The sequence below is a fragment of the Hesperophylax consimilis genome, chromosome 26 (assembly GCF_061612785.1).
Source record: "Hesperophylax consimilis isolate HC1 chromosome 26, BYU_Hcon_1.0, whole genome shotgun sequence".
NCBI classification, from domain to species: domain Eukaryota; kingdom Metazoa; phylum Arthropoda; class Insecta; order Trichoptera; family Limnephilidae; genus Hesperophylax; species Hesperophylax consimilis.
The window spans coordinates 6,817,773-6,840,088 of NC_142861.1; the positions used below are offsets into that span (position 1 = coordinate 6,817,773).

At 34.7% G+C, this 22,316-nt stretch overlaps 1 protein-coding gene across 4 annotated transcripts in view; it reads right to left on the bottom strand.

The window, feature by feature from the left end:
* The window catches only part of LOC149411023 (uncharacterized), a 28,380-nt gene extending 22,346 nt beyond the window's left edge, over positions 1–6,034 (bottom strand). For 3 of the 4 annotated variants that reach the window (XM_089647224.1, XM_089647222.1, XM_089647223.1), the window contains exons 1-5: positions 5,900–6,034; positions 4,284–4,398; positions 3,528–3,781; positions 1,994–2,122; positions 1,041–1,297 (exon numbers count right to left, since the gene is read on the bottom strand). In XM_089647224.1, the coding sequence (XP_089503350.1) occupies positions 1,041–1,297; positions 1,994–2,122; positions 3,528–3,781; positions 4,284–4,372 (729 nt within the window). In that variant the 5' untranslated portion in view covers positions 4,373–4,398; positions 5,900–6,034. The remainder of the gene's footprint in view (positions 1–1,040; positions 1,298–1,993; positions 2,123–3,527; positions 3,782–4,283; positions 4,399–5,899) is intronic. The other variant, XM_089647225.1, reaches the window with a different exon arrangement.
* Between the last annotated feature and the right edge of the window lie 16,282 nt (positions 6,035–22,316).

Below are 22,316 nucleotides of genomic sequence, written 5' to 3' on the forward strand. Positions count from 1 at the left end.
TTACAGCTGCCACTCGGAGGATTCCAATAAGCTGCGCGTTGAATTCCAGAGAAGCCGTCAGTTGGTTTTCGAGGCTAGTGGGGAACACACCTGAGAGCGAGCTGCTTGATCGTCGGGAGATTATTCACACACGCGAGACATTTTAATAATCCTCATGAAATAGACACATAATTTTATAGATATCACCATGTTTATAAATTTGTTTAGACTAGGTAAGTTTTTAGATTTTCACGGCCAAAAGCATTTCTAAATATATCAAAAGCATATCTGTATATAGTACTGTTTCTAGACTGGCGCTCATTGGTGATGTCTTATTTTAAGATGTTTAGTTAATATAATTTTTCCAGTAAATGTCATGGCCAAATTCATATTACGTTGGTGCTTTCTAATAGCCAACCACCCCTGTTTTCTAAATGTGAGTCCTTGCTATTGTATTTAAAGTTTTAATCAAATATACATCATATTATTATATCTCAATTGATATCCGAGTGTTCATTTCAATTCCCATGATTGCTGCAAGCTATGGTGGATCTCAGTACCAGAATACGGTAAGATTAATATATGCGGTGACAATCACGTTACAAGATACCCCAATTTAGGAGCCTCTTTTCAAAACTCAACAAAAAGACTTTTACAGAGTTCCACATATTCAGTATATTTTCCTTTTTTGCAGTTAAACTAACTAACTATCACGTCATTTCTCGCAGGGGTGGGCAGAGAGGACGGACCACCAAACAACTCGGTCTTGGCTCACACTCCTTGCCTCATTCACATTCATACATACTCTTCTATTATACACTTCTTGTATCCACGTACAACTTACAATTTTTAACAATAATATCTGAGGTTTATTACCTTTACTACTTAAATACAATGGCAATTGAAAAAATCAAATGATCTGGGAAAAATTTGATCTCTGACATATGCTGCATTTTGAAGAAATGCTCCTCAATTGGGGATGCCATAGTCCCACTGGCTCCAAAGGGGAGAAATTGAGTCTCGTACAGTATTACCATTTTTTTTTTTAAAACTTAATTTACCTGTTGAGGTGGCTGCTGATGGACATGCTGATTACTGCCGTGATTATTGTGCTGTTGCTGGTGATGCTGATTTCCGCCACCACTGTTCTGATGGTTGTTGCTGTTATTGTTGTTGCCGCCGTGTTGTTGCTGTTGCTGCGGAGGCTGATGCTGCTGTTGCTGCTGCTGTTGAGGCGGCTGCTGCTGATTCTGCTGCGGGGGTGGCCCATCACCTCCCGGACCCATGGGACGGGAGCCGGGTGGGCCGTTGAAGCGACCTGGTAAAGCAATGATTACATTATTATACACAAGTTCAAAAGAAACAAAACCTTTTTTTGTCAGTTCATTAGTATCTCGGACTGTAGCAAATTGAAATCAGGCAGAACAAAAACAAGAAAAGTTGTTTTTTTATTTTTTATCATAATCTTCCTATTGCCAAGAGAAGTTAATCATAATCTAATGTATGTTGTATTTTGAAAGGCCAGCCTGAGCGCAATCGACTGCGAAATTTAGATTTATGCAGAAATACATCTATTTTTACGAATTTACTTCGAATGTCTGAATTTTAAGGGTCGGCCGCGACCAAAACATGCGGAAATCAGCCGTGAAATTTCGATTTATGCGGAAATATATGGTACTTTTACGAATTTACTTTGAATATCTGAAGTTAAAGGAATGACCATAGCAGTAATTGGCTGCAAAAATTCGATTTACACGGAAATAAGTAATATTTTTAAGAATTTATTACGATTAACCTATCCAAATTTGAAGGGGCGGCCAAGGGACATGATTTTCGGCCATTTTATTTTTTCTTAAAATTTAGAAGTACATACATGAGAATTTGTTTTAAATGTAATTTGTCAATTCGAAATTTGTTTTATAATGTCCCGAGGATTTCGAATTAACGGAGTTTTACTGTATTTAAGAGTACAAAATTTTTACCACAATGACAATATAATGTAACATGAACTTACCCCTAGGTCCTCCGCGATTCATCCCCCTCTGTCCAAAGTCACCGCCCCGTCCACGGTTGCCTCTGAAGTTGCCCATGTTTCCTCCGCGGCCTCCAAAGCCACCCCTTTGATCGCCACCTGATGAAAAATCTTAAACCATAATCAATATTTGAACATAAAAATATGATTCCCCGCTTTACACAATTAGGGGGTATTTCAACCATCCTCTCGATAACTTCCAATATGTAGAAAACTCTGCAAACTTATTCGATTTATATAGCCACTATTCGTTGGTTTGAGTACCGAATAGAAGTTTCTCTTAGGAGTGTTTCTCTTCTATAGAAGCTGGCGCTTGTGTAATTTTAAAGAGTGGTGAGGCATAAAGATGAAGAATATTTAATTTTTGTAGTTATGATTTAAGAAAATATGAATATTAAAAAATTATATGTAAATGAACAAATTAAAATTTATAATTAATTAAGAAGATAGTTTCATCATTTTGGTATTTTCACATTGAACTTATCTTTAATCGCTTTTAGTAGGTGTTTATCGTTATCAATTGTTCTGATATTTTCGGGTAGGCTGTTGAAGTATTTTTTCCCTAGATATATGTAATGATGTTGAGCAAAAGAGGTGTTACATTTTTGTGTTGGAAATATATGTTTTTGACGAGTACGACTTCAGTCGACTCAGTTAAAAAGCTGTGATTTTGTTTTTCTTTTATTATTTGAATCATTATGTTTTGTCAGACAAGATCATTAAATTTTAATACTTTAAATTCTTCAAAAATTAGGTGAGTTGGATAATCTCTTGGTTTTTTCAATATTATTTTTATAATTAGACGTTGTACAATTTCAACAGGGAGTAGATTTGTTTTGTATGCAGCTCCCCAGCTGACTACAGCGTATTGGAGATTTGATTGTACTATAGCGTGGTGGACCGATGTTAGATTTTCCAATGAGAGAAAATTTAGAATTTTCAAAAATATATAAATTAATTTTCTTAGGTTTTTGTCTATTATATTATTCCTAAGTATTTAATTTTATTTGAAATTTTCAATGTGGAACAGTTTATTGTATAGTATAATCATATATAATTATGTCAAAATTTTGTAATTTGTCATTTGTCATTTGATTTTAAAACGATAATAACGATACATAAGTTTTTTCGCTATTTAAAGATATGGATAGTGCTTATCGAGAGAACCACACATTTAAACCACTTCTACCATTTAAACCACTTCTACCAGTCAAATCACTCTTACACTCAATATGAACAAACGTTGAAATTTTCAGCTATATCAGTAGACTACTTTTTGAGTTAATTAAATAAAATTATGTAATTCAAATAACAAATATTATTCAAATAAAATAAAAAAAGTTTTACTGTACAAGTACGCAGAAAGTACAAAGGGTAGCTTATAGGTACATCCTATTTCTTACAGCTAACCCAATTCACAAGACGTAGAATACATATTAAAGTGTATTTAAATATACAAATAGACACAGAGCTATTTAATTTATAAGAGTAGGAAGATATTTAATTTAATACTTACGATTTTGAGGTGGCCCTCTTGTTTCTATAGTAGGCACGGGATGGGGGCCAGGTCCTTGAGGTCCTCCTCTGGGGCCTCCAAAGCCCCCACCTCTAGGGGGCCCGGGTGGCGGGAAGGGACCCCTGAAGCCCATACCGGGCATCGGGTGGGGGGGTCCAAAGCCACCCCGCATGCCTGGGGGTCCAAATCCTCGCATCGGGGGGCCCATGGGACGCATTCCTGGCGGACCACCGCGACCGCGCATTCCCATACCCCTAAAAGAAAATAAAAAAATAAAAAAATTTGACTAAGGAAATGAGATTTTTTGTGAGTTTAAAAATTGTACATCATTTCCTGATTCGGATTCGATTACAATTGAATAATAAAATATTAAAATCATTTTTTTATTGAAAACCAATGTTTTAATGTAGCAAAAGTGGCACAGTTTACATTGGGTACTGAAAATTATTCAAATCAACATGGCTACGTAGCTATAAAGCTTTAAAAAATAAAATTAATAAACCAAGTACCCCGGTAAACATCGGTTACAGGGGTACTTGGTGATGGGTAAATTCCCCGAAATTTATTTTGGGGAATATTCGCGTAACGGGGAATATTGCGGGAATTTTCATCTAATGGTGAAATCCCCAGAATAACCCATGAGGTTGTCTCCTACAGTGAAATTTCAAATTATTTACAAAAATATTAATTAGAGCATGCCGATACTTTAAAATCTTTTGGAACACACATAATGTAATAAATATTGAAGATCATTACCTTCCTCTATCGAAGCCTCCCCTGCCCCTCATGGGGCCCCCCATACCAGGCGGCCCGCGTGGTCTCATTCCTCTTGGTCCGTCCATCATGGTTTACGAAACAGGATCCCTAAAACCTTAAAAATAAACAAATACAAATAATCTTTAAAAACTTATTTCAGTAATGATAACCTCAATAGTTTAATATATTACGTAAATATACAGAAAAGTAGGACACAGTCAATAAGCACATTTTAAAAACACTTTGCATCAGTTAGATAAAAATGAGAAGCAACTATGTATTACAGTCACAGGAAATGGAAAAGAATGTAATTTAATAGTTATTTTGTTAAAATTAAATTCTATTGTTCACTTGGCTAGTTATTGATATGAAAGTTTGAAAGTTAGTTTTTTCTTCTTTTATTTAACCTAAACTATGATCCTCAGAATTGTAGTTCTTAGTTTGGGTTTGTTAAAAACAAATTTGAAAAACTTTAATTTAAATAATATATATTTTTTTAAATGATATTATTTTGTTAAAACGTAGCAAGAAAAGACATCAAATTATCCGTTTTTTTAACAAAATAGCTAGTAATGCAATATTTTCGGTAACTGAAATGGTTTTCTCATTATTTCTATCTGACACAAGGTAATAAAATAAATTGTCCCACTTTTCTGTATATTTACCTTAAATAGGACCAGACTTCGTAGCCTAGGAAAGGAATATCGGCATATATCTATCGTGCTGAGCCTAAAGAGTACAAGTCAACGATACAATGTGCAATAAGATATTGTCCCAGAGATAGAAAAAAATGAAATATCCATTTTTTGACAACACTTTATACCCTAGCATGATTGATATAATTGATGTTTCAACTCAATCTTCAATGCCTAAATCTAATTAAATATGTTTTTTTTTCAGCAGACAATGGGTTTAATTTGAACGGTCCATTATTGCAATCTTTTGAACTGTTCAGTGTACCTAATTGTTATATTTTACTTAATGTAGTATTTTCTAAGTCTATCCATCGCAACTTTATTATAAAACCTATTTACATTTACATTATGTTTTGCTATAACTTATTTGTATAAATATAATGTTAAGTACACTAAATAAATAAAGCTATCAAATGCAGTATGGAGTGCTTATGGTATATTTCTTGGCTGTTTATATTTGAAGGTTAGTGGTTGAATATTATTACAGTACCTAAATTAATTTTACAATACATCCAAATGAAAATCTAATAAAATAATTGACAAACACACGCAATATTAATTTCATTTAAATTTTTTCAAAGGGGTCATTTTCACACTAGCAAACAATGAAGCATGCGGTGAAGTGAGTGAATTAATTCATGTTTTCTCGCATGGGGGGAAAACGTAATGTATGTGGAGGTTATAAAATTGTGTGATGAAAAAAATACAGTTAACAGAAGAATTTATTGATTTTGTTCATTGTGAAAACTGTACATTTATAAATTGAGTGTACAGTATGAACTAACAGATTTAAACGAGCTGAAATTGCAAAAGAAACACGAAACCGTTTACAAGCGAATGGTTGAACATATTCGTACAGAAAACCGGGATACAAAATAATCTACGACGCAGTCATTAAACGATAAAATAATGCACCCTCACCTTAGAGAAACAGTTAATGAATTATCAAAATAATGTTTGATAATACACATCCGGTCACTAACAAAATTTGACTTTCCAATGTTGATATTTGACAGCGGCCGCAATCAATCCTCTAAATTTTAGTATATTTTAAAATGGCGGAGAAGCGTTCTGCCGGTGCTGCCAGTAAGCAATTCTAATGTATTTTGGAGTACTAACGAAAAATCTGTCAATCCTTTTAAATGATTATCTAGATAATCAAAATAAAACGTAAATTTAAAAATTTTCCTAGTCATCATAATTTTTTTAACAAGGGTGTGAAACAAAAAAAAAGAATTTTTGAAAATTAAATGGCAGCATTATAGAAGTAAAATAAGTTAAATGGCAACATTATACAAGTTAGAGTAGCTTTTATGGCTATTTAAACGTGAGATTTTTTGAAATTTTTCTTCGGTTCTACTAAAAATGTGATTCCTACGCAAAATATATTTTTTGAGGAAAATTTGGTGCAATTGAAGATAATATGTAATATAATACATAAATATGCAAATACGTAAATAAATTGTGGAAAAGTTTCTTACGACACGTCCGTCTCATTATTACTAAGGCGGGTGTGGGCGGGTGTGTAACTTGTATATATCTCCCCAAGAAAAATGCAGGGACCTCTAGATTCATTAATTGATTAATTATGTTTGGTGCTATTTCTACTTCTGAAATATTTTTTCGAAAACATACAAGTAGGTACCTACTTGTTTGTGATCAGGGCCGTCTTAAGGCCCCGTAGTAAGCGTTTAAAGGTGGTTTGGAAGGGAAATATGCAAATACGAATGTTAGAGATGATGATTTAGCGAAAATAGAGCCTTTTGACAAATGCTTTAGTTGCATTTAAAAATACACTGTGAATTTTTCATGCCTATTTATTTATTTATTTATTTACGACAGTGGGCTTTTCCAAAAGTAGTTAACAAGTAATACAGTTGTGTTACATAGTTTACAATAAATTATATTTTTGATTATATTAAGGTATATTCAAATTAATAGTGTGGATTACGGAAAGCTAAATATGTATTAAGAGAGCCGGCCCTGCACTGAGTTTGGGATCCCTTTTTGTAAGCCAAAACACACAGGAAAACAGCAAAAACACGAAAGAATGTTTCAAAAAGAGAGTTTCTATACTGTGAGTTCCGGGGCCCCCTCAGGCCGGGGGGGGGGGCTGGGCTCGTGTCCTACGGGTGCCTGAAAAAATGTTGAGTATTTCATAATAAAAAAATCTTTTTCGAAAACATTTCTAATAGTACTAAGCAAATCATTTAAAAAGGGCATATTGTATGCATTTGTAAACACCGATATTAGATACCTATCGAAACTTTCAAAAAAGTTTTTGTTAACCTAACCTAACATAACAAAAACAAAATTATTATTATATTATTTTTTATCCCTCCAGTAAACAACTGCATAAGGAAGGGCCTCTTAAAAATCACATCGATAGACACTATCGACTGTTTGACTAAACAAAAAAATAGATACACACTTTCGAAGTGACGCAATAAATAACAATCCCGCTTTTATTTCCTAAAATACATGTTATTAAAAATATTTGCTGTAAATACTAATAATTTATCGTTTTGTTTACACATATGGGAAAATGACGAAACGCAGATGATTTTTTTATTATTACCTATTTAGGTAGGTACTAGAAAAACCCGTAGATTTTATGAAGTCGGGTAATTTCCAATGCGTATATTGCGTATTCATTCGGTCTATTCATGAGGGTTATGAATAATACTGATTTACCAAAAGTTGCTATATTTTAATCACAAAATTCCTCCATTTTACATACACTCGGCGTCACAAAAATCGCACATCTTTTAAAATACGTTTCAAGCGCAAATAAGTTTCCCAAAGCCAATACATCTAACCTAAAATATATTGATTTCAATTGAAAGTACATTAAACGACCTCGTATCGGACAACAGTTTATTTACATAAACCATACAAATTTTCCGAGTAACGGGACGTTGAAAAAATGTTTTGCGTATACTTTTTACAGGAGCCACAACTTGATTGTGTCACCTTCCAGGGCTATAAAGAGAACAGTTTAAGTCAAATATAGGTTATTGATTATAAGAACGTTGAAGAGGTGACACGTGAATATTTAGCGCTAGAAAACTAGCTCTTAAAATGGACACCACTGCTGACGAAGCTGCTCAAGTGGTGGCACTACTGCAATAAGGGACTCGACAGTGTGATGTTGCTCGGCAACTAAACTTAAGCCGGTTTCAAAAGACTGATGGCTTCACCCGGAGGCGTTGATCAGGGCGACGACGATTTTGCAATAGATGCCATTTTTGTGATGCCGAGTGTAGTATAAACTTTTAATCTATTTTATGAACGACACCAGGCTTTGAAGCTGCTTTCACGCGAGGAGTTGGGTTACTGCTTTTGCATACAGGCTGCTATGTAATCCAACTGGAGCAGGAGTATTATTATTAGGGACCTCAAAAACTCCCTTATGACCATTCCGACGTCAGAGATCTCAAATACAGGGTGTATCGGCACGTACCCGACAAACTTTAACCAGCTATTCCTTAGCACATTTGGAGTAAAAAATGTTATGGGCACTTTGCTGTCTGGTAACATTTTTTTTTTAATAAAAAAATTATTATTCATATTTTCACCACATGTCACCAATGTTTTATCCTTTGTCAAAGTTTGAAAACCCGTCTGGCAATATTTTGTTCGAGTTTCGTTGAATAATGTACGTACGTACCTACGTTGGCGCGCTTTTACAATCACAACGAAATGGCACGGCACCATTCGTCTCATTTTTAACTATTATTATTTAGTGTGTACTAAAGAGCGAGGACACTTTTTGACACACTTGCTAATAACAGATGTTGAACACGAGAAACAATGCAAATGACGGAGTGTGGATTTTTTTTTGTTTTTAATGGAAAAAAATGTTACCGGACAGCAAAGCGCCCATAACATTTTTTACTCCAAATGTGCTGAGGAATAGCTAGTTAAAGTTTGTCGGGTACTTGCCGATACACCCTGTATAAAACAATATTTTTTAATTGTTTTGTATTTGATTCATATTTCATTTAGATTTATTTATATTATCTTCTTCAATGATACATTAATTGATGGGTATAACCTTTGAAGTTATTAAAAGAAAAGTTATTTCAATAAAATTGAATATTCGTTTAGACTTTTGGAAAAAGTCAATAGGTGTCTCAAATTAATTAAAAAACGGAAATGTTTATCCGAGACACTATCTAGGCTATAAACAAATTCTTAAGAACTTTTTAATCATTCAAAAAGATAGCAGCCAAATATGTGCGAAAAATTAGTTGAGACAATATTATTAATTATGAATTTAAAATATGAGATATAGAAAAATGACGTATAACGTTACCTTTTTATTTTTCTAGTTTTAGTATTATCTTCTTCGTCAATAATAATATTTTTACTTGTGTGAAGCAGCGAAAACACAAGAGCACTGGAGTCATGAAATTTGTACAAATTTTCTGAGTGAATTTTATATGATAACGCAACTGCTTTCAGCTTCGTATGTTAATCCCATCGTGGGCATCGTTTTTATTTTTCGTTTATCTATAAAAAATAAGACATGCCGCCTTATTAATGGTGGGTTTTCTTAATTTATTTTTTATTAATAACTATAAATACTATACTATATTTATGATGGAAAAATACAACGTAAAGTAGTTTATTCACAGTCCTCCTCACCAGGTATTTCTGTTCCGAGGCGGACTGTGGGTTGTTGTATGGGTGTTTCATCATGTTTTCCTCAACTTCATATAAAATACAAAGTAAAGTAGTTTATTCACAGTCCTCCTCACCAGGTATTTCTGTTCCGAGGCGGACTGTGGGTTGTTGTATGGGTGTTTCATCATGTTTTCCTCAACTTCATATAAAATACAAAGTAAAGTAGTTTATTCACAGTCCTCCTCACCAGGTATTTCTGTTCCGAGGCGGACTGTGGGTTGTTGTATGGGTGTTTCATCATGTTTTCCTCAACTTCATATAAAATACAAAGTAAAGTAGTTTATTCACAGTCCTCCTCACCAGGTATTTCTGTTCCGAGGCGGACTGTGGGTTGTTGTATGGGTGTTTCATCATGTTTTCCTCAACTTCATATAAAATACAAAGTAAAGTAGTTTATTCACAGTCCTCCTCACCAGGTATTTCTGTTCCGAGGCGGACTGTGGGTTGTTGTATGGGTGTTTCATCATGTTTTCCTCAACTTCATATAAAATACAAAGTAAAGTAGTTTATTCACAGTCCTCCTCACCAGGTATTTCTGTTCCGAGGCGGACTGTGGGTTGTTGTATGGGTGTTTCATCATGTTTTCCTCAACTTCATATAAAATACAAAGTAAAGTAGTTTATTCACAGTCCTCCTCACCAGGTATTTCTGTTCCGAGGCGGACTGTGGGTTGTTGTATGGGTGTTTCATCATGTTTTCCTCAACTTCATATAAAATACAAAGTAAAGTAGTTTATTCACAGTCCTCCTCACCAGGTATTTCTGTTCCGAGGCGGACTGTGGGTTGTTGTATGGGTGTTTCATCATGTTTTCCTCAACTTCATATAAAATACAAAGTAAAGTAGTTTATTCACAGTCCTCCTCACCAGGTATTTCTGTTCCGAGGCGGACTGTGGGTTGTTGTATGGGTGTTTCATCATGTTTTCCTCAACTTCATATAAAATACAAAGTAAAGTAGTTTATTCACAGTCCTCCTCACCAGGTATTTCTGTTCCGAGGCGGACTGTGGGTTGTTGTATGGGTGTTTCATCATGTTTTCCTCAACTTCATATAAAATACAAAGTAAAGTAGTTTATTCACAGTCCTCCTCACCAGGTATTTCTGTTCCGAGGCGGACTGTGGGTTGTTGTATGGGTGTTTCATCATGTTTTCCTCAACTTCATATAAAATACAAAGTAAAGTAGTTTATTCACAGTCCTCCTCACCAGGTATTTCTGTTCCGAGGCGGACTGTGGGTTGTTGTATGGGTGTTTCATCATGTTTTCCTCAACTTCATATAAAATACAAAGTAAAGTAGTTTATTCACAGTCCTCCTCACCAGGTATTTCTGTTCCGAGGCGGACTGTGGGTTGTTGTATGGGTGTTTCATCATGTTTTCCTCAACTTCATATAAAATACAAAGTAAAGTAGTTTATTCACAGTCCTCCTCACCAGGTATTTCTGTTCCGAGGCGGACTGTGGGTTGTTGTATGGGTGTTTCATCATGTTTTCCTCAACTTCATATAAAATACAAAGTAAAGTAGTTTATTCACAGTCCTCCTCACCAGGTATTTCTGTTCCGAGGCGGACTGTGGGTTGTTGTATGGGTGTTTCATCATGTTTTCCTCAACCTTCATATAAAATACAAAGTAAAGTAGTTCATTCACAGTTCTCATCACCAGGTATTCCTGTTCCGATGCGGACTGTGAGTTGTTGTATGGGTGTTTCATCATTTTTTCCTCAACTTCATATAAAATACAAAGTAAAGTAGTTTATTCACAGTCATCCTCACCAGGTATTCCTGTTCCGAGGCGGACTGTAGGTCGTTGTATGGGTGATACATCATGTTTTCCTCAACTTCATATATTATGTTAATTTCAACAAACAACAAAAAAATCTTCATGTTTGTTGACAGTGAGTTGTGTTGATATTATTTCATAATTTCTATGAATTCCTCACCTTCATATTCAGCTAGCCATATTTTGATGTCGTTTTAAACTTTTTTTATCACCATGGTGTTTTTAATATCATTAGGAAGGAACGAGGCAGAGTTTTTTGTATGTAAGTACTTTGACGCGACATCTGAAATCAGCTTAACTTAATTTTCCCACATAGTAAAAAAAAATAATCTCTTGACAAAATTTAGAAAGTCTAACTTATTTCATTTTCATTAATATTACCAAAATTACGTAATAATCTAATAATATACCAGCATAACTGTTTGTTTTTCTGTAATTGCTGAATAACTAATGTAAATAATACCTTGTTTATGTTTTTCCATGATTATGGTTAGAACAGACGCAGACGCACGAATACATGAATGTTGCCACATCAACCATCACCACCTCGACCCAAGCCAGGACAATGTATCAAGTTGGAGGCCTATTTATTTTTAACATTACATTTTTTTTAATAAAGCAGCTAGGTATATTTAACGGCCTCCGTTGTCGAGGGGTAAGGTCACCGGTTCAATTCCTGGCGTGCGCAAGTAAATTTTATTTGACGAATTTGTGTTATTTTACAATTTATTAATTAAAAATAATATATATTATAATTGCGGCACGTTCCAGAGTGGAAGATATCTCATATATTCTCAGTACCGCCCTGGTGTAAGACCACCATTCAGAAACGAAACTGGAGAAGCAGTAGACTTAAAATTATTCAACTTCAAATTTGAAAAATTAAAATTAAAAATAGTGGACAGGATAGACATCTCTGGTCAGTTATTGTATAGATTTTGCTCGGCAGGTAAGTGATAATGAAATACAGTCATCTATGCATTAAGCAGCTGGATTTATCTCAATTATATTGTTTGACAAAAGAGGGCACCACTATTCCTGTTTGGTCGATTTAAGACTAAAAGATTTAAATATTTTTGTCACAACAAAGTGACAGTACTTTTAGATTTTTTTTTATTTTTTTTTTTTATTATTTTAATATACATCATATGGGTTACATTAATACATACATATTTTGCAAAATATAATATTAAGGTTCATAATTGGTCATGTATACCTTATCAGAAAAGAGGAGCTCTTGTGCCTGATAAGGGAGCCACGATTCTTACTTAGATTCAATGATAATATTATGTTATGTGTAAAATATATAATAATAATATATATTTTTTTTAATATAAGTTTTTTTGGAAAAAAAGTTTGATTTTATTTTATTTTTTTTTTATTTTTTTTTTATTTTTATTTTTTTATTTTTTTTATTATTTAACATTATAAATGATTACAATATGCAGACTTATAAATAATTTTTTCGTTACTATTCTATTTCTCCATAAGTTGAGCTCCAGGAGCTCGTGTTTATGGGAGGAGTCTTTACATTTAGTTCTAATGATTTTTTAAACAATAATCAAAATTTTTTGAAATAAATACAAACATAATATTAACATAGGTACACAAATTAGAAAATTGTTTTTTTAAAGATAATTAAAATAATACATCTTTTTACAGATTAAGTAAGCGTGAGGAAATTAAGGGTACAATTTATCAAGAAAAAATTAGAAAAATAGTTTTTTTTTTAAAGACAATCAAATTAATATATATTTTTTACAGATTGAGTAAGTGTAAGAAAATTAGGGGTACAATATATCATTATCCAATTTGAGGGACTTAATTAACTTTTTGAATTGTTCATAATTCACAGTTTCGGTTACACTAATTTTATTTTTGGACAATAATATATTGTACCATCTTACACCTAAATACGAATAGTGGTGCTGAGCCGTGGTCGTCCTCAGCATGGGAATGGCTATTAAGCCATTAGTTTTGAATCTATTGCTTATGCTATCTGAGGGGTGAATTTTATAAATAAAATATTCTTTATAAATTTGATATAAGGCGATTCTCTTATACAATTCTGTTATAGATGGTACATTAAATTCCTGAAATATCTCTAAAGTAGGGGAGTCATATGGTTTTCTAAGGATGATTTTTATAATTATTCTTTGAATTGTAATTATGGGCTGTAAAGAAGCCTTAAAAGCCCCTCCCCACCCAATAATCCCGTACTGCAATAAGGACTGAATTAATGCATAATAGACAATTTTGATAGTTTTCTTATTTAAAATATTTATTTGTTCTTGTTGGTTCGTAATACAGCGCAATTCGGAAGGGAGATTATTGTAGTTTTTTATGGCTTGGTAAATATAATGGTTTTGCATTTGAGTTGTTTTAAAGATTGGCGTAATAAATTGATTTCCATTTCTCATGAGTTTGTAAAATTCTTGATATTCTGTGTTATTTTTTTCTTTACACATTTTTATAATGTGTTAATTCAATTTTATTCTAAATTCTACTCTCTTGAGAGCTTGTCGTGACAGATCATTGTTTCATGGTGCAAATGCAAGTTTTATTGTGCTGATTGCCGTCCGCTGCCGAATTTGGAGATTAACGTTGATAATAAGGAATCTCTGCCAATCTCAATGCGAGTGATATATTCGGTGAGTTCTCTTTTTTTTTGTATTTGGTGGCTGGATGATAATTGGTTACGTTTCCTGCAGAGTGAATTTGGAATCAACCCATTTTTTCATAGGGAATTAATTATTCCCTGATGGTCTGTGTGGCTTACAATTCAGACCATCACCAGAAACTTTGCTTGAAACGGCTTTAGACGTGTCTCCCCCCCTCCTCACTAATTTCAAATTTCAGCCTTACCAACAGCATAACCCAATTGCCACAATCTCACTGTTGAAGCAGTTGAGACTCTTGTGATAACACGGTAAAGTGTAAAATGGGGTATAATAATTATTTGGGGTATAATAACTAATCTAGAAGCTAGATAAGAATCTACAAGCAAATATACAGCACAAAGAGCCGAAGAGTCACGAGATGAGAAGAGCCAAAAGATGTTTCAAATAAACATTATAATGTTTCAATACTAAACACTGTTGAGTTCATATTTTGTAACAATTATTTTTTAATCTCAACAACAATTCTTCACTCATAACTCATAACATATTACAAACCATTCAACGGCAATAAAACAAATACCTAACGAATGACAAAATGTAGGCAAGTACTTCTGGGAATATCAGCCGTTTTTAATTATTTCAAAGCGTGAAATGAAGGAAAAACCATATTTCATGCATAATTAATCTTTTGTTTGATTTTCATATTTTCCAAGTAAAATAATTGTTTCCATTCGCGTTTGAAAACGTCATCAATCATGATAAGTTTACTCAGCAGAAAAAGTACTTGAGCAGGTACACCGACCTATTCGACATTCTGGACTTTATTATTTTTATTTTTTATTTATTTATTTTATTCTAGTGAAGCCCGCAATTCTTCCCTATTGCTAATGTCTTTCTCGGGCGTCTCCGACTTCTTTCACCATTCACTACTGTATACCATAGTGTTACTGCAAAGATATTCAAAGATATTAGAAGAACTCTAATATCTTTGTGTTACTGCTACAACATTACATCGAATTTACTTATTCGACTCCGTATCTTTTCCAGTGCAAAGATATTACGTTAAGTATTACTCGGGCGTCCCGAATTCTTCTACCATTCGAACCAAACACTCCTGGCACGAATGGGAACATACTCTGAAATTTTCAGCGATATCGTTCGACTACTTTTCGAGTTTTGCGAGCATAAACATACGCAGACCAATTTCTTATATATTACTTGCTGACATGTAGGTACCAGTGGCGGTTTTCTCTAAAGTGCGTTTGTGCGGCGAACCCCCATTAAAAAGATGAGAAAATAAAACAAACTTGTTTTATAATAATATAAGCACATTATAGATAGCACGCAATTAAAATTTCGCCTTCAAAACCAGCGCCACCGAAAAATACGATACATATTCCAAGTTTGTGCGAGTTAAAATCCGCGCCAAACTCTTCATACAAAAGAATTTTAGCCGGTACAGACCCTATGACGGTGACTTATACAAAATTTGGTCTTTCTTTGCAAAAATAAGACAAATTGTGTGCGTCGATCACGCGGTATGATATCACGTGACCTCCGAACATTGACGAATGTAACCGAAGAAACCCGAGAACTTCGCGGAATGACTGGCTGACGTTTGCCCTCTGAACCATAGGGAAGCAAGTGTTATTTTTTATGTTATATTATTATGTTATATTTATGGTATTTAACTTTGTAGTCATTTTTGTACATATTTTTGTTTTCTTGTTTCTGCATTTCTCCAACCGTTTGCTTATGGCATTTGTAAATCTACTACCTATTGAAGTAGACCGATTTTGATTTCTGTTTTCGTATTTTTTTTTAGATAAGTCGTTATATTCCTTAATTATATTTGCGAAAGTTTCGGCAAACGCCCCATTGTCATCGCTAGTTATGCAATTTTGTGTTTTGTCTTCTCCAGTATTCTTTCGGATTTCAAATTGAAAGCGTTTGCGTATATGTTTATTTATGCGTTTGCGTTTATTGATTGTCGCGAATATTTTGTCATAATTTTTTTATACAATGGCGGAATACAGTGTTGTCTATATAAAAAAATAATGCCAATACTTATGAAAAAAGGTTGGAAATTAAAAATAAAGGGCCTCCGCGTCCTGACCTCTCATTAAACCAGGTTTGTGCCGCGAAAACCGAGAAATTCACTCGAGTTTTTAAACGTGAGTGGTACGCGAGGTGTACTTGGTTATGTGGTTGCGAGGAAACCAATCGGTTATTTTGCTTCCCCTGTTTAGTTTTTGGAGGCGACCCATCGTGGTGTAAAATTGGAGTAAACGATCTTTCCTTTATTAATAATTATAAATATAATTTAATTCCTATAAAACTTTTCTCATTATCTAATAATTGTCTAGTGTAAAGTGATTTAAAAACAATAATATGTAGGTACCCCTCCCACTAACTTTATTTAAGTTGTGTGACTGCTGCCGTATTCGACTATTTGACGAAGGAAAACAGTAAGTAAATTTTAATTAGATATGTTTATCTTCTCTTGAATTTCTGAACCCCCTGTTAAAAAGACCACGAACCGCCACTGGTAGGTACCCGGCGTTAATCGACTTTTCTTTACTTTCAATAAATATAATATCCATGTATTATATATTTAATCCTTCCGGGAGAAATGGTTTGTGGAAAGGTTTTGAGGTTGTGAGGCCTTTTCAAGATATACAATTCCTTAATAATAATAATAATTGGATGACTTGTATAGCGCCGTTTTTGTGCAAAATCACCTCAAGGGCGCTGTACAAACTCATAATACATCTGTACAGTGATATATGTTATTACTTAACTATTTATGGAGATAATATACAGTACAATACTTACCTGGTAGGTCACTTGAGATTAACACTTAATTAACATTATATAATTGTTTGTTAGCGAAATTTAGATACAGGATTTATTACATAATTGGAAAATTGAATATAACTGGACTTTTTCTTAGGAATGGTATATTTAATTTAAGGGTAGGTACGAAAGCATAAAAAGGTAAGTTTTTAGTTTAGACCTGAATTCTGTTGGACTTGTTATGGATCTTAGTTCCGGAGGAAGTTTATTCCAAGCCTTCGGCCCAGATACTCCGAAAGCGCGATCACCAAACTTAGTATTTGGTTTCCTCATAGGTTCTATCAGTCTGCCTACAGCTGATGATGTTGCTGATCTAAGAGTTGACTGCCTCAGACCAGTGTTTTCCGGGACGCATCGTTCAGAGATGTAGGGTGGGGCCATTTAATTGATGGATTTAAACACCATCCAGCACAGTTTGTACTGGATTTTTTCAGGGCACTTGAGCCAGTGAAGGTTACGAAGGTGTTCTGAAATGTGCGAATATTTTGAAACCCTGTTTATGAGCCTTACTGCTGCTTTAAACACTGATTGAAGTTTGTCAATTTGATATTTTGGAAGGCTGGCATAAATGCCGTTGCAGTAATCGAGACGTGAGACTACGTATGAGTTGATAAGTAGTTTTGTTGCTTCTGTAGGCTGTAGGAAGGTTTCTTCGGACAGACTTGAGTTGTCTTAGGTGAAAAAAAACGGTGCTTACAGTCCTATTTATTTGACTTTTAAACGAAAAGTCTGAATCTAAATTGACACCGAGAAGTTTGACTGTTGTTTTTGGGATGATATCGCTGCCAGAAATAGTAATAGGTGAATTGTCTATGAAATGTTGACGTTTGTTTGTGGCTGCCCAGAGAAACTCAGTCTTAGATGGATTGAGCTTCAGCTTGTTTGAAAACATCCAACGAGTTATTGCTTCTAAACATTCAGTTATACGGATCTTGAGACTATTGATTTCATTTGGAGCGCAGTAAAAATAAACTTGCTGATCGTCAGCGTAACAGTGAGACAAGAGATCAAATGACTCGATTATTTTGGCGACATCATTTGTAAAAAGGATGAAAAGAAGTGGACCCAAAACGGATCCCTGGGGTACCCCTGAAGAAAGTGTTGGGAAATTGGACAATTTATTTCCAACCGTCACGGCTTGTAAGCGATTGGATAAATAGGATACCAGCCATTTTTTATGTCGGAATTCAAACCAAATATTTCCTCTAATCTCCTAATGTACATTGTTTTGATGTATCTCATAAGGTTTAGCCAGTGTTAGCAATGTAAGAGCAGAAAAATATTTTTTACGACTTGATATAATCCAAACATCGACTTTTCTCTACTTTTCATAAATAAAATATGAATTTTTTATACATATAAGCCTTCTCGAAGAAATTCTCTAAATGATAGTTAAAACCCCATCACAATCCGTTGCGTAGTTTAGAAAAACTAAGCGCATAGACAGACGCGGATAGCGACTTCTTTTTTATACTATTTAACTAGCTGACGTGTACCTAGCGTTGCTGGGGGTCATCCCTAAGAAATAGACTTATACCATCGCGGCTTTTTTAAGATATATAATTCCGTAGTAAATTATTTCTGTCTATCTCATAAGGTTTGGCCAGCGTTAGCATTGTAAGTTCCAGAAAATATTTTTTTTACGACTTGATTACATAACATCGCCTTTCCTCTACTTTCTATAAATATAATATGCATATATTGTATATAAACCTTCCGGAAGAAATTCTCTAAATGATAATGAAAACCCTTTCAAAATCCGTTACGCAGTTTAGAAGAACTGAAGGCCCAGACAGACGCGGATAGCGACTTTTGATAAAGATTTGTTGTACGAAGAATGAAAGTAGGTATCTACCTACAAAAAAAATAGCGAATGTGAATAAAGCTACCTACTGAATAAAAAGCGTAACGTGTAAAAAGACATAAAATATAAAGATGGTAGATACTTATATACTTTTTTAAATACAGTAGGAGAAAAGAAGAAAAGTAATTTGGAATGACAAAGCGATGTTGTATGCATTCCGCTAGACACATTACGCTATTTTATGCGCGCATAAATTGGGCGTGGCATGTACTTATTAGGTATATGTTGGGCTGACACACTACGCTAGATCAGATCAATTGGGGGACTGCCGCGGAACATCATTTCTTTGCATGGGATCAGCACTTTGACAGATGACAGCCGCGTAATTACGGCGCTTCGTAAATTGTTCTGACCCCTTCTTCTGCCGTAAGTAGGAGAGGGGGTCGCATAATTTTCAAATATAGCCTGACTAGCAGATCATAGCACATATCGTCCCCACGCCCAAACTTATAACACGTCATATTTTTATGTGTGACAGGTCTGTATGGGATTTTATGGCGAGCGATATGGAGTTATATAAAATTCTTTTAATTTTAACCTGTGGTGTGCCAGGAAATTCCAAGCTCAATTTAATTCCAAAATCAAACGTCAAGTGTCCACTTAAATTTTTTTTGTGTCGCATTAAATAAGTATATGATAACAATTCTTCCAGATTTCGGTAGTTTATACAACTGTTGTTACTAATTATATTATTTTGTACAAGAAACCTGTAAATAAATAATGCTACAAATATAATTATTCATTATGACGTAAAAATTTTGACATTTCTTACGAAGTTAATTTTCATCACTTTTCTTGGGTGAAATATTATAAAAATTACATCAAAATAATGTAGATAAAACTATCTTTCTGATGATACCTCAAATCTATTATTTCCACAATCAATTTATATCAAAAATAATGAAAGAAGACGCTTTGACACTAAAAACGCGGCAAATATTTCGTTGGCATTCCACAGAAAAATTCTTTGTAAAAAATCTGAAAAGCTAGAAGTCATTCCGGTATTTGCTGCGTAAAGAACGAGAATAGCCCAAGCGATTGTGACCTTGTTCTTCATACAAATTCCTTATACATAAGGGTCAAAATCGCACAAAATCGCACGTAATCTGTCACCCCCTTAAAGGATTAATATCTCATAAGTACATGGTATTTTCGTACCTACGAAGTACTAGTAGGTTATAACATCGGCAAAACAGACCAGTTGAATTTTTTTAATGTGAATACCGCGCAAGAGTCCCAACTGCTCCGAACCGTCTGGAGCCAGTGAGACTATGAATATCCTCAAATGGGTATGTTGTGAGGCTTAGGGTAGTGGGGAGGGGAATAAGAAGAGAAAGGTGTGGAAGGTACCTGGCTATTCAAATCTGATCACCAAACACGGCTAAAGCCATTTCAAGCAACGTTCCATTTTAAATGATTAATTTGGGAAATAACAGAAATTAATCAAATAAAATTTACTAGGGCATGCCGACCATGATGGTGCTGCCAGACGCAAAGCTGTACAGCGCATCATCTTTTCTACCGACACACGACGCTATCAAATATTTCTTCCTATGGTAGGAGAGGGGGTCAGTTGAATTCGAGAGCGGCCGAGGAACATAATTTCATCTGTCAAAGTGACAACTTTACTTACTGACAGCTTGAGCACGTTTTCGAAATAGATGATACTTGTCGCCTATTGCTGGATCTGTTGGACAGCTCACCCTCAGATGATGATGCCGCCAACTATATAATTATAAATGCTATTTATAAACTTTTTAGATTTTAAACAATCTGCGCGTAAATAGCGCATTTTCACATAACCTCTCCGTCGAATCAGGAAATTCGCAGTTCGCACGCCGATCGACGAAAGCGACATATAATAAATTATTGTAAAATAAGCTCAAGTCAAAGTCAAAGGGCGAAAATTTGTTTACTTCAAATTCAAATATTGATTATATTTATATTTTAAATATATGTTAACTCTTTGCACGCGGCCGTATCAACTGTTGTTACGGCAAAAAGTCTATACTCACACGCGGCTGTATCAACAGTTGATACGGCAACTTTGACGGCCGATATTCCCGCTCTCTTTCGTCATAAATGTATTTCTTGCTCACTTGGACATTTGTAGAACTATCACGATGCTGACATCTACAAGAATTTCTAAAAAATAAAATTGTATTTCATAAAAAAAGATCGATAACCAAGTGCGCCTTTTAGTCCTTTAGTTTACATTTTTGTCAACGGATGGCGTTAGTACTAGTTACACACACACCGAGAGTGGTTTATTTATGACGCCGAGTGAATGGCGGGACCACATTCAAAAGATACGGTACGTCTTTGTATGAAATTTTATGTTTTTGTTTTTATAAACATCTAAGAGTGTTGACACACGAGGATTTGTTTTCATATTGTGGAGAATAATCTGTTCTGTCTATATAGTCCAATAAATCATGCCAGAATGCTATAATTTGACATTTAATTGCATGCATAGGTATTTGAAAATATGTACCGCGTACGGGTATAGATAAAACGGAGCAAATTAACGCGTTCAAAAGGACTGTATGTTTGCCAAATAAAGTTTTTTTTTATGTTTCTAAATTTACTAGCACACATGACGATATGAGCTAACATAATAAATAAGAAATGCATTATTAGGCTGCTTATGTCATGGCTGTCAAAGGGAACACGGAACTTAGTCGGTAGCTCCGCAATTAAAATGACCCCCTCTCCTTTTTACGGCGGAGAGGGGGACGCATAACTTTTCAAATATCGCGTCGGGAGCGGTTACGTAAAATAAGTTCGGTTAGCGAAGTTCAGAACCACACTTATAGCGCGTTATCTTTTTACGTGTGTCGGGTCTGTATGGGATTGTATGGCGAGCGCTATTGTGCTTTATATTATCTGTTGATGGGAGCTTTGCGTGTGGCAGCACCATGAAGGTCGTCTAATGTAATATGAATATAAATGCACATCTCGCTTCTTTGACGTACAGCATTCCGTTCTCCGGTGGCAAGGGCGGCTCTACGCAGGTGCATTTGGAGCAGTCCACCACAGCGCCAACGAGCCAAGGCGCCGATAGTAACCTAACACAGCGCCCTCGAGGTTTTTACTATTTACTAGCCCCATGAGCCGTTTATCTCAAGGCCGGCCCTGTCTTGTGGGTATGTAGGTACTTGACTTTGGTATTTTTTTATGTATTCCATTTTTTTTTTCTTTTACACGCGTTTTTAAAAAAAAATGGCTGTGGTTTTTTACTCATTCGTGTCCACCAATCCTAAGTTACATGTTAAAAGATGGCAGTGGTTTTACTCATTCGTGTCCACCAATCCTAAGTTACATGTTAAAAGATGACAGTGGTTTTACTCATTCGTGTCCACCAATCCTAAGTTACATGTTAAAAGATGACAGTGGTTTTACTCATTCGTGTCCACCAATCCTAAGTTACATGTTAAAAGATGACAGTGGTTTTACTCATTCGTGTCCACCAATCCTAAGTTACATGTTAAAAGATGACAGTGGTTTTACTCATTCGTGTCCACCAATCCT